This window comes from Cervus elaphus, chromosome 20 (assembly GCF_910594005.1).
Source record: "Cervus elaphus chromosome 20, mCerEla1.1, whole genome shotgun sequence".
NCBI classification, from domain to species: Eukaryota; Metazoa; Chordata; class Mammalia; order Artiodactyla; family Cervidae; genus Cervus; species Cervus elaphus.
The window spans coordinates 47939656-47952411 of record NC_057834.1 but is presented as its reverse complement, the minus strand read 5'-3'; the positions used below and the strand labels follow the sequence as shown (position 1 = coordinate 47952411).

Genomic DNA, 12756 nt, shown 5'->3' with positions numbered 1-12756 from the left:
TGTCTTTGTGATACTATGTCTGAACTTTTAAAACAGAAGCCTGGCGGGGGAATTCACAATAACAAAGCTTTTTTATTCCACCAAAAGTTTATACTTAACAACCATTGGGATGGAAATAGAGGCTGGAAAATCTTTTTCTAAAATAGAGGGTAGAGAGCACTCTTTTTAAATGGGGTCAGGAAAAAAAGAAAGAAAAAACAGGATGATGAATACTTTTATGCCTAACTTTTTACATTCCTTTCCTTCTAATTGTTCTCCAATGAGAGTATTGTTTAAATGCAGAGAAAAAATGACTAATCAACAACCAAATGTGGGATGGGCAGGAAGGTTTGGGGAAGAAGGGAAAGAAGAGAAAACTTAGGCTGAAGGCCATCCCTCAGCATTCTCTGTGAGTATCGGTCCCTCAGGAAAGACTCCTCAAGTTGGTCCCTGGGGAGAAGGGGGTCTCAGGTGAGGAGGGCTGTGTTTTTGGTGGAACTCACTCAAATAGAAAATCATAATGTGAAACCCCACAGAGTTTCACATTCAGTTCAGTTCAGTTCAGTCACTCAGTTGTGTCCGACTCTTTGCGATCCCTTGAACCGCAGCACGCCAGGCCTCCCTGTCCATCACCAACTCCCAGAGTCCACCCAAACCCCCATGTCCATTGAGTCGGTGATGCCATCCAACCATCTTATCCTCTGTCGTCCCCTTCTCCTCCTGCCCTCAATCTTTCCCAGCATCGGGGTCTTTTCAAATGACTCAGCTCTTCCCATCAGGTGGCCAAAGTATTGGAGTTTCAGCTTCAGCATCAGTCCTTCCAATGAACACCCAGGACTGATCTCCTTTAGGATGGACTGGTTGGATCTCCTTGCAGTCCAAGATTAGCCCTTCCACGCACAATGCATGTAAGATGCATGACACAAAACCAGCACCCAGGAGGTGATCAGTCAATATGACTTCTCTATCCTAATTCTCCTGGAGATGTGTGACATTTTTCCTCTGTGATCTTGTGACATCGCAGCCCTGAGAAGAGAACCCTGTTTGCACTATTGTGAAATCAAAATAAGCTTAGAAATCATCTTTTCCTAATTGTGAGACCATATGCCAAAACTGTATATATAGGAATGTTACAATCCCAATTTGCCTTGGAAAACAAAACTGTGTACATATAAATCATGTGTGCACAGACCTCACTTAGGTCTCATCTCTTGTAAGGGGCAGGGGCTGAAACAGAAGAGTATATGAATCTTCTTGAGTTTTATTGCTCAAAATTACCTACTTTGTTTTAATTTAGCTAAAGTGTTTTAGTGTGAATATCCTCCTAATTTACAGCAATGAAAAAACAAGAATACATTGTAATTATGAATTCACTCTTAAACCTTTAGTGAACCTCTACCAAGAACAAGGCAATGTCCCTGGTACCATGTGGACCAAGACTCCATCTAATGAGCTTATACTGATAAATAGAACAGTACACAAATAGTACCAGGGCTTAAATGGGAACAGATGTTTCAAAGTGTCTCAAAATGGTATCACACACTTTGATGCAACTACTGAGACATTTTTACATAGCTTAAATATTTGTTTCTACTATAATGTATCAGCAGTTTCTATTTTGGCATCTCTGTGCTCCTTGAGGAAATCTACCCTCTCCAAAGCTGTCTGCCCCGTGGAAACCCAGAGCTGTCAAAATCATTGTCACTTCTGATGAGAGCACCTCTGGCTCCAAATTCCCACTTCTGCTGACTTAGTTCATTTTATGAGTTATTTATGCCTCCTTCACCTGCCATTCCTGTCACCTATCATCAACACCAGGGGCTTCCCTTGTGGCTCAGTAGTAAAGAATCTGCCTGCCAATTCAGGAGACACGAGTTTGATCCCTGGGTTGGGAAGATCCCCTGGAGAAGGAAAATGGCAACCCACTCCAGTATTCTTGCCTGGGATAATCCCATGGGACAGAGGAGCCTGGTGGGCTACAGTCCATAGTGTCGCAAGATTCAGACATGATTTAGTGAATAAACAAACACAAATAATCAACACAGACATAAAACTCAACTCTTTCCTCTGCTTCGATTTTTTGAAAAAGAGCCTCTCATTAATATACCTCTGTGAATAACACAATTTTCTAGTTAGGTTTTTGGAGATAACCATACACACATCACAGATGGGGAAGAACTTATGAAATATTACACGTTGTCTTACTCAACTTCTTATCACCGGTGAATTTTCTTGAGTCCACAATTCTGCAACTGACATTACCTCTTTCTCCCTTCTCTTTTGTCGTCTTATCTGGAGTCACTCTCTTCAATTCCTGTGTCTCATCTCTATGACAGTCCAGTTTTGCATTTTAATTAAGATCCTCCACTAAAGAAAGATATTCTGCTTTAAAACTTTTTTTTAGAAGACAGTTGTATGAAACATTCACCCCATCTTGTCTGCTTTCCTTGAGCCCTCATCCTTCCTGACTGATCCTTCCTGTGTCCTGAAGGCTTATCCAAAGTGTACGCAGTTGCCTCCGTCATGTCTGACTCTTTTGTGACCCATGGAATATAGCCGCCAGGCTCCTCTGACCATGGGATTCTGCAGGCAAGAACACTGGAATGGGTTGTCATTTCCCCCTCCAGGGGATCTTCCTGACCCAGGGATCGAACCGACATTCCCTGCATTGCAGGCGGATTCTTTACCTCTGGGCTACCAGGAAAGCCCCAAGGTTTATCTGGATGGCAATAAAAGTCAGGTGTTTTCACTGCACACAAACTGACTTTTCAAAAAGTTGAAATACTGTTTTTATGTTTTTACCGTGCCATTTTGCCATGGCTGTTTTAAAAGAGGACACAGGCACAGGCTCATAGAACAATCCCCAGTGTAATCAGAATTACGGGATATGTTCTGTACATATAACATCTTATCAGGGTGAGGACAAGGCTCAAGGCTTGTTTCTATCCCCATGGTGGGGTGGCGACTGAGGTTTCAGAGAAATGAGCTTTTAAACTACATTTTTTTTTTTTTTTTTAGGTTGCCGATCGGTTGCTGAGATCAATCAGGACCTGATCCAGTTCTCCAGATTGTAAAGATAGAGAACCGATGGCCTGACTGCAGAGTTTGCCCACAGGAGGAAGACAAAATCACAGTAGGGTGTGTGACGCCCTCTTGCCTCAGTCCCATCCTGGCCAGCAGCTTACTCCTGCACCCTCAACCACTTCACCCCAAATCCCTGATCTCCCTCAAATATGCCAATGCTCTTCTTTGCCTCACTGCCTTGTATATGTTGCTCTCTTGCCCGAAATCCTCCTCTGAAAGCAGAGATCTTAAAAGAGCAGATCAGCAATGGCTGAAATAGCTAGTGATTAAAACTATTTGAATATACTATGTTTCTATGAAATAACTATGGAAATCTGTACCCGAGAACGGAAGAGCTATACATATAAAATATTCCCCAACAAAAATCATACTCCTATCTGTAGACAATAGAGAAACAATATAGTTAAAAACATAAGCTTTGGAGTCATACAGACATAAGATTACCAGGACTGTTACTGACAAGCTGTGAGGCTTGGGGATGTTTTTTGATCTCTGTTCTTCCAAGTCTTTGTGTATAAAATGAGATTTATAATACCTAGCCTATTAGGTTGGGAGAAAGATTAAGAGAGATAACATAAAGTTCAGAGCACAATGCTTAGCCCCTAAGTTTAAGAAAGAGTAGCTTTTGGACTTCCCTGGTGGCCCAGTGGTTAAGACTTCACCTTCTAATGTAGGGGGTGTGGGTTCAAGCTATGGTGGGGGAATTAAGTTCCCACATGCTGCAGGATGTGGCCAAAAATTAAAATACATAAATAAAACTTGAAAAAATTCCTCTTAAAAAAGAAAGAGCTAGTAGCTTTTATGATTATTATTTGGCAAATTCCTGTTTATCTTTTAAGATCTTATTCAAATATCACCTATTTTTACCTGGCTACTTGCTAAAGGTTTCCTATTGTGCTTTGCACATTATACTATTACAATCCTTATTATAATGTGTTATGTTTATTTGTCTCTCTCCGTAAATAGACTTTACATGTCTCTGAGCAAGAAACTGTATGCTTGGTACTGGGTTTGGCATATAGCAGCATCTCAGTAAACATTTGTAGGATGGATAGATGGGTGGATGGACTGAAAAGGGTGAAAGGAGAGATGGGAAAATGAATAAATGCTCTATCAGAATAAAAACCCCCCAGAACAGCAGTCAGCAAGAATAGACTTCTAGAGCAGGGGCACTTGGCTGAATAAGATCTAACACTTGAAGACATCAAGGAAGTTAAGGATAAATTCTCAATATCCTAAATAAATATTGATAATTTCATAACTGGCATTCATGTTCTATCTTGGTCCTTGTTATAGTCTGTTTTCTACACGACAATCATTGACTTTTTTAAGTAAAGCAAATCCTACTAGTTTAGTGCCTAATTCAGTCATTCAGTCATGTCCAGCTCTTTGCAAGCCCATGGACTGCAGCATGCCAGCCTTCCTTGTCCATCACCAACTCCCGGAGCTTGCTTAAACTCATGTCCATCAAGTTGGTGATGCCGTCCAACCACCTCATTCTCTGTTGTCCCCTTCTAATGCCTTCAATCTTTCCTAGCATCAGGGTCCTTTCTAATGAGTGGGCTCTTTGTATCAGGTGGCCAAAGTATTGGAGCTTCAGCCTCAGCATCAGTCCCTCCAATGATTATTCAGTACTGATCTCCTTTAGGATGGACTGGTTGGTTGGATCTCCTTGCAGCCCAAGAGACTCTCAAGAGTCTTCTCCAACACCATAATTCAAAAGCATCAATTCTTTGGCACTCAGCGTTCTTTATGGTCCAACTCTCACATCCATACATGACTACTGGAAAAACCATAGCTTTGACTAGACAAACCTTTGTTGGCATGTTATGCCCGATGTCCGAATCCCCAAGCGGAAAGAGAGAAGGCCTCCAAGACAATGCAACTCGCAGGAAGGGAAGTTTATTACTGACTCGAGCCAGGACTCTCCGCCCGCAACCAACGCAGTGGTGCGGGTCAGAGAGCCCCGAGCCCAAGCTGTTACACAAATTTACAGGGTGAGAAGCAGATTGGTTACACGTTTGCAAAGCAATTTCATTGGTCAATACTTTCGCGCGCGCGGAACTTTCCTGGGGGTTTCCGCCCCATTCCTAATTTCCTAATTGGCAAACATCGGTGAAAGCTAATTGGTCCTAATTGGCAAACAGTGGTCATTGTTAAGTGAAAGCTACCTGATAGTAGGAAGGCCTACTCCTAATCTAAGTTGCGTTACTTCTGCTCGCCTCACAGGCAAAGTAATGTCTCTGCTTTTTAATATGCTGTCTAGGTTTGTCATAGGTTTTCTTTCAAGGAGCAAGTGTTTTAATTTCATGGCTGCAGTCACCATTTGCAGTGATTTTGGAGCCCAAGAAAATAAAGTCAGCCACTGTTTCCATTGTTTCCCCATCTATTTGCCATGAAGTGATGGGACAGGACGCAATGATCTTCGATAGGCAAATCCTATACCTCACCTGTTTGAGGCTTTTCTATGGCTTCCTATTCCATTCAGTATCAATTCTACACTGAGCACCAGCTCTCCAGGAGATTGCATGATCTGGTTCTTCCTGATTCTTCCCTCAGCCTTCACTCTCCCCTTCCCTCATTATGCCTTAGCCAAAATGCGTCCATTCTATTCCTTTTTTTTTTTTCAAATAAAATCTATTTTTATTTCTAATTGGAGGATAATCACTTTACAATGGTTGGTTTCTGCTGTACGACAAAGTCAATCAGCTGTAAGTATACTCATATCCCCTCCCTCTTGGACCTCCCTCCCACCCACTTCCACCCCGTCCCACCCCTCTGGGTCATCACTGAGCACAAGGCTGAGCTCCCTGTGCTATTGCAGCAGCTTCCCACCAGCTACCTATTTTACACATGGTAATGTATGTATTTCAACGCTACTCTCTCAGCTCATCCCACCTTCTCCTTCCCCCTCTGTGTCCACAAGTCCATTCTCTACATCTGCATCTCTGTTTCTTAAACAAGTAAAACTCTTGCCTCTGGACTTTCATCTTTATTATTCCCTCTACATAAAATGTCCTTCCCCATTCTCTTCCCATGACTGGCTCTTTCCCTATAGTTAGATCTCAGCTTAGCTCAGACGGTAAAGAATCTGCCTTCAATGCAGAAGACCTGAGTGCAGTCCTTGGATTGGGAAGATGCCCTGCAGAAGGGAATGGCAACCCACTCCAGTATTCTTGCCTGGAGAATCCCATGGACAGAGGAGTCTGGCAGGCTACAGTCCATGGGGTTGTAAAGAGTCAGACAAGACTGAGCAACTAACTACACTTAAATGTCACCACCCCAATCAGATGAGAGTTCCCTGACCATCCCATCTAGAATAGTCTCTCCTTTACTCATCACATCACCCTGTGTTTTCCCCTCCCAGCACTTAATACAACTGGCAATTAACTTATCCTTTGTTTATTACTCATTTGCACCAGCACAGCACCCTTTATCAGCTGTGGTCACCTCTTCATTCCCAGAGCATGAACCAGGCCCAGCTCCATGGAAGGCTTTCAATAAATATGTGTTAAATGAATTAATCCAAAAAGACAAAGCTAAATCAAACTGCATCGCCATATATGGAGAAATATACTGGTCCCAGAGGGAACACAGTTAGCAACAGAAAGAAGCTGAATCAGACAGTATCTAAGCCAACAGACATGGAAAGTCTCCTATCATTCCTAGGCCGACGCTTTTCTGCATGAACTCCTGACGTAACAAAGGTCCCCTGTTGCCCAGATTATCCCATATAACCAAGGTCAAGGGAACATTAGATAGCATGGGGAACATGGAAAGAGAAAGCAGTCCTGTGGTAGCCTCCCTGATCATAACTGTTAATGCTCTAACCATCTGCCTAACCCAAAGGTATGGCATATATGCCACCTATATATTTGTAAAGAGAAATTGAACTATGGTGGCATTAGAGAATCTTGTTTGCCTATACTGGGGTATATTTAGGAGATGTGAACACCCAGACTCCCAAATCTTCAATTCCTTTGATTCTTCTCTGAATAAAAGATCTTTAAAGGGCAGATCAGGAATGACTGAAATAGCTCTATTTTTTTGTACTATATCTTTATGATATAACTGTGGAAATTTGGACTCTGGAGAGAGAGCTGTCCACATAAAATATTCCCCAACAAAAATCATACTCCCTATCTATCAGACAGGGCAGAACAGATGAACCAGATGAAAGAAGGAAAGAAAAGTTACTGTAGTTAGAATACTTAAAGAGCAGTAGCCTCTTTATAGAATTGTGGTCTTTGAAAAGAGGCCCAGGAGAGTGAGTTAGATGACATTGTTAATGGGTTTTAAAAGGAAAAAGGTAATTGACCATGACCCTTGTGCTAGACCCTATGTTTTTATTCAATTAAAAGTTAAAATTGGCTCCTTCATTGTCAGGCTCATGGTCAGTTTGAGGCAAGGAAGGGTCTTAACTTGGCAGCAAGAATAGGTGCTTGTGCTCAAAGTTTAGGGACATAGTAAGTAAGTGCCACGTCCAAGGGCACCTGCCTGGCTGACACAGAGATCACAGATGCACAGCAGTGGGATAGGAGGCCCAAATGACCATGGGTTTGAAGAAGGCCCTCAACACGCAGATTGGAGAAGAAACATGGGGAACGCTCACAGGATCTAAAAGGGTGATGGTGCAGGGGTGGTCATAGTGTAGACTAATTCACACACTGCTGCAGGAATCTTCAGGAATTTTTTTTACTTTAGTTCACAGAGCCAAGACCAAAGACATGAGAGAACAGAAAAGCAAGAGAAAGCCTAAACATTTGTGCTTATGACCTAGGACGCTACAGAACCTAAGGGCGCATTAAGTATGCCTATTCTGTGTAGCACGCTGACCTCCAGGAGAGGTAGTGAAAAGAGAGTTTTCAGACAAGAGCTTCGGGGACTCCGGAAACTAATCAAAATAGACTGTATCAGTCCTTGGGGGGCTTCCCAGGTGTAAAGAATCCACCTGACAATGCAGGAGACAAGGGTTCGATCCCTGGGTTGGGACTATCCCCAAGAAGAGGAAATGGCAACCCACTCCAGTATTCTTGACGGGATAATCCCATGGACAGAGGAGCCTGGGGTTGCCAAGTGTCGGACATGACTGAGAGACCAAGCATGCACACAGGCATCAGTTCTTGACCAATAAGTGAGAAAGGAGAGACCTTTATTGCACTCATATTTTAGTTTTCCTTGATAGATGTAGGCTTTCTCAATAGAGTGCTCAACCAACTAAAGAGATTAAAGTCTTAAAAATAATCTCTTACACAGGGGTCCCCAAGAACATGGTCTCCGCCAGTAGAAAGGCTTTGGGGAGACTCCTGAGAGAACTGGACAGCCCAGCCACATCATGTCTAGATGGACTTTGCTCTTCTCTGCCCTGTTCCTCTGCCCCCATATCCCCGTCGCCCATTACGAGTCAGCATTGCATCCCCTGGGACTTACTGCACTTTCTAGAAATTCACTCTCTAGAATTCCACTTCTAGATCACAGAACTATGCCTCAGATACCACTTGTTGAAGTCTCTTCCAATTTGTGTTAAGTCTGTGACTCTGGTCTCATGATTCTCTTATGTCAGAAACCAGATGAGAATATTGCAGTACCACATTGCCCTTCGTGGTCCAAGAGAATAAATAGACAGCCTTGACAGTAAGGTTTGAAACCAGAGAAATCACTGGTAGAACATCCACTCCCCTAGCCACCTCACCACAATCTCATAAATCAGATTTTATTTTCATATTAAGATTATCCAGCTGGCTGATGAACATGCAGTAAAACTGGCCAAGTTTCTCTGTAATAACTGTACTTATTACAGGGTACACTGCCGACTACCCCTTCTAAGTAGGCACGATGGCCAGGAAGCCTCTTCAGTCCTGAAATCACCAGCTGGGATCTTGACTGAGTTGTCCAGACTGGTTTGGGGTAAGAGAGAAACAAATCATAATAGCATATGGCATGAAGGTAATTTGGTGTGCAGATAATGGAGTTTGCTTACTTTACGAGAGAATCTGGTGTAAGTTCTCCCTGGGCACATCTACTTGGGTGATAACTGTACTCTTTTTTCAGTCCTGGACACATGTCTGTGTTATTTTCTGAGTTGCTTTTCCTTCTGGACTCAGAGGGATGGATCTAAGATTCAAAGGGATATGGGCAAAGATGTTATAAAGATAGTGTCCAACGCATCAGAACTGTGGACAACAGAATGTCCTCAGTTACATGGAGGGATACATATGAAACATCAGAAGGGACTTCTTGGCCTCTAGAGATGTCCTACGTGCCTACGTATTCACTCTCTTCAGTTGTGTCCAACTCTTTGTGACCCTACAGACGTAGACCACCAGACTCCTCTGTCCATGGGAGTCTCCAGGCAAGAATATTGGAGTGGGATGCCATGCCCTCCTTCAGGGGATCTTCCCAACCCAGGGATTCAACCTGCGTCTCTTATGTCTCCTGCATTGCTGGTGGGTTCTTTACCACTAGTGCTACTTGGGAAGCCCAAAGATGTCATACACTAGAATGCATTTGTAAAGAAGGCAGAGAAAACCTCCCCACTAGAAAGTTTCAACAACTGAACAGAACACTGAGTATGTAAAAGAAAAGCAATGTGTTCTGATAGAGAGGATCAGCTTTTGAGTCACTCCAGGGTCAGGCTATCTGGATTCAGATTCTGACTCCACTGTCTTCAAGATGCTTAGCAAGACCCAAAATATCTTTTGCTTCTTCTACTAAATAATAATACCAATCTCTTTGGAGTCTCACTGTGAAAATTAAACACTACAGGGGACTTCTGATTCCCAATATAGGATATAGGGAGCTTGGAAGTTGCCAGTCCATCCCCAAAACAAGCAAAATGTTGAACAAACTGAAAAATCGACAGCTCCTCTAGTTCCTTCAGAAAAGTGAGGTCATAGGGCACAACACAGTCCCTCAGATTGGAAGAACTAGCAGAAACAGAGGACTATAATTTGTCTGAGCAGAAATCCATGAGCAGAAGCGTCCATGAAAACCAGCCCTGACATTAGAAAATCTGAACTGCAACTGATGAATAGCTGGAGGCTCAGTGTGGACAAATCTGAGAATTAAAAATTCCAGGAGGAAACAGTCAGGGGAGCCCCTGCCCCATACTTTTGTTTTACCAACAGGAGCTCTACTAGGCTCTCACACTGAATATCAGAGAAAAATCCCACAGAGCTCCCACTGGGAGGGGAAAGCAACCATTTTGAAGCACTCCAGTGAATTCTGTTCTTTTTTTTTTTAAATATTTATTATTTATTTATTTGGCTGCAGTGGGTTGTAGTTGCAGCATGCAGGATCTAGTTCCCTGACCAAGGATCAAACCCAGGCCCCTTTCATTGGGAGCCTGGAGTCTTAGCCACTGGACCACCAGGGAAGTCCCAATAGTACGTTCTGTTCTTAACTAGGCCTGCCCTCAAGAGGGACTTCCCAGATGACTCGGTGGTAAAGAGCCTGCCAATGCAGGAGCCCAGGAGATGCGGGTTGGATCCCTAGGTCAGGAAGATATCCTAGAGGAGGAAACGGCAAGACACTCCAGTATTCTTGCTGATTTAATCCCATGGACAGAGGAGCCTGGCAGACTACAGTCCATGCGGGTCACAAAGAGTCGGACATGACTGAGTGATTGAACAGGAGCATGCCCTCAAGAGAAACCACTTTACCAGACCCTCACATACTAGGATTTTATCACAACCTAACCAACTTGTCGTTGTTCAGTCTCTCAGTCATGTCTGACTCTTTGTGACCCCATGGACTGCAGCACACCAGACTTCCCTATCCATCACCATCTCTCAGCTTGCTCAAACTCATGTCCATTGAGTCAGTGATGCCAAACCATCTCATCCTCTGTCATCACCTTCTCCTCCTGCCTTCAACCTTTCCCAGCATCATGGTCTCTTCTAATGAGTCAGCTCTTCGCATCAGGTGGCCAAATCATTGGAGCTTCAGCTTCAGCATCAGTCCTTCCAATGAATATTCAGGGATGATTTCCTTTAGGATTAACTGGTTTGACCTCCTTTCAGTCCAAGGGACTCTCAAGAGTCTTCTCCAACACCACAGCTCAAAAGCATCAATTCTTTGGTGCTCAGTCTTCTTTAGAGTCCAACTCTCACACCCATACAGGATTACTGGAAAAACCATAGCTTTGACTAGGTGGACCTTTATTAGCAAAGTAATGTCTCTGCTTTTTAATATGCTATCTAGGTTTGCCATAGCTTTTCTTCCAAGGAGCAAGTGTCTTTTAATTTTGTGGCTGCGGTCACCATCTGCAGTGATTTTGGAGCCCAAGAAAATAAAGTGTGTCACTGTTTCCATTGTTTCCTCATATATTTGCCATGAAATGATGGGACCGGATGCCATGATCTTAGTTTTTCAAAACCAACTTGGGAGATGGGAAATACCCAGCTCCAGCCCCCTCTAGCCATCCGGTCCCACTTAAGGGGGCAAGGAGGGACCATGAAGCACTGGTAAAGTTCACAGTCCATGGTTACAGGCTCACCAAAAGGCCAAGACTAACCATAGGACTAGAAAACACTTTTCCTAACACAGACCTTACCACCACATTACTACAGGCCTGTTGGCCGGAGTTCCTCTTACCCAGTACATCATGTCTGGCTTTACCTTTCAATAACAATGAACAGTTTCATTTCCATTTGTCACTAATGCCCAAAAGAATTTCTATTCAAAGGTTTCTGTAAACATTAGTAATTACATGTATGCATGGACATCAAGAACTTGCAGGGCTTCCCTGGTGGTCCAATGGATAAAGAATCTTCCTTGCAGAGCAAGGGATGCCAGTTTGATGCCTGGTTTGGGAAGATCCCACATGCCTCGGAGCAACTAAGCCCATACGCCACAACTACCAAGCCTGTGCTCTAGAGCCTGAGAGCCGAAACGACTGAGCCCACGCGTTTACAACTACAGAAGCCCAGGTGCCCTAGAGCCTGTGTTCCACAGCAAGAGAAGCCACTGCAAAGAGAAGCCCGCACAGCAACGAAGGCCCAGCACAGCCAAAAATAAATAAACCAACAAGAAAAAAGAAGCCTACTACACTCTTAAACAGGTTCTGTTTAGAGACAGACCACTTTTCTCTCTAAAGGCCCAGACGGTAAAATTTTAGGCACTGCAGACCACAGTCTGTTGCATCTAGTTAAGTCTGATGTCATAGCATGAAAGCTATGAGTGTCAGATATTAAGTAGAGCAGACAAACTGTTTGTTCTCTTACTCTCTCTCCTTTTGCCTATCTGGTACCCCTCCTTGTTATCATATACTTGGGGTATACTTACACTGGGTTCTGTGTTGAGCTATTGGTACTGAATTTAAAAGGATTAATGTATTCTTTCAAGAACATGGTACATTTGATGGGACTGTTTAGAAGAAAGTTTTCAGTAATCGAGTATGTTTAATGATTGTTAACAGTCCTTCTGTCGAGTGAGTAGAAAAAGTGGCTCAGCTAGACTAGATAAGGCTACAGGTTTGGCAAACGCTTAACTTTTTAAATCAATGGGCCCACAGGGAGTGGGTGAGCCTTTCCCCTGCACTCTTGACCTGCTTACACCCCTTACACTGCCTATTATCTGCCGGCTCCAGGAGGCAAAACACACACCTCGTGACATTATTACAAACTGTCTGTCTCCTGCCTCTTACAAAATCAACTAACACAGCATAGAACATGAGGTATGAATCTGAACTAG

The 12756-nt window shown here is 43.3% G+C and overlaps 1 protein-coding gene across 3 annotated transcripts in view; it reads left to right on the top strand.

The window, feature by feature from the left end:
- The window catches only part of HAO2 (hydroxyacid oxidase 2), a 30169-nt gene extending 25839 nt beyond the window's left edge, over positions 1-4330 (top strand). For all 3 annotated transcript variants that reach the window (XM_043878219.1, XM_043878220.1, XM_043878221.1), the window contains one exon: positions 2998-4330. In XM_043878219.1, coding sequence (XP_043734154.1) covers positions 2998-3053 — 56 coding nt within the window. In that variant the 3' untranslated portion in view covers positions 3054-4330. The remainder of the gene's footprint in view (positions 1-2997) is intronic.
- Positions 4331-12756: the final 8426 nt, after the last annotated feature.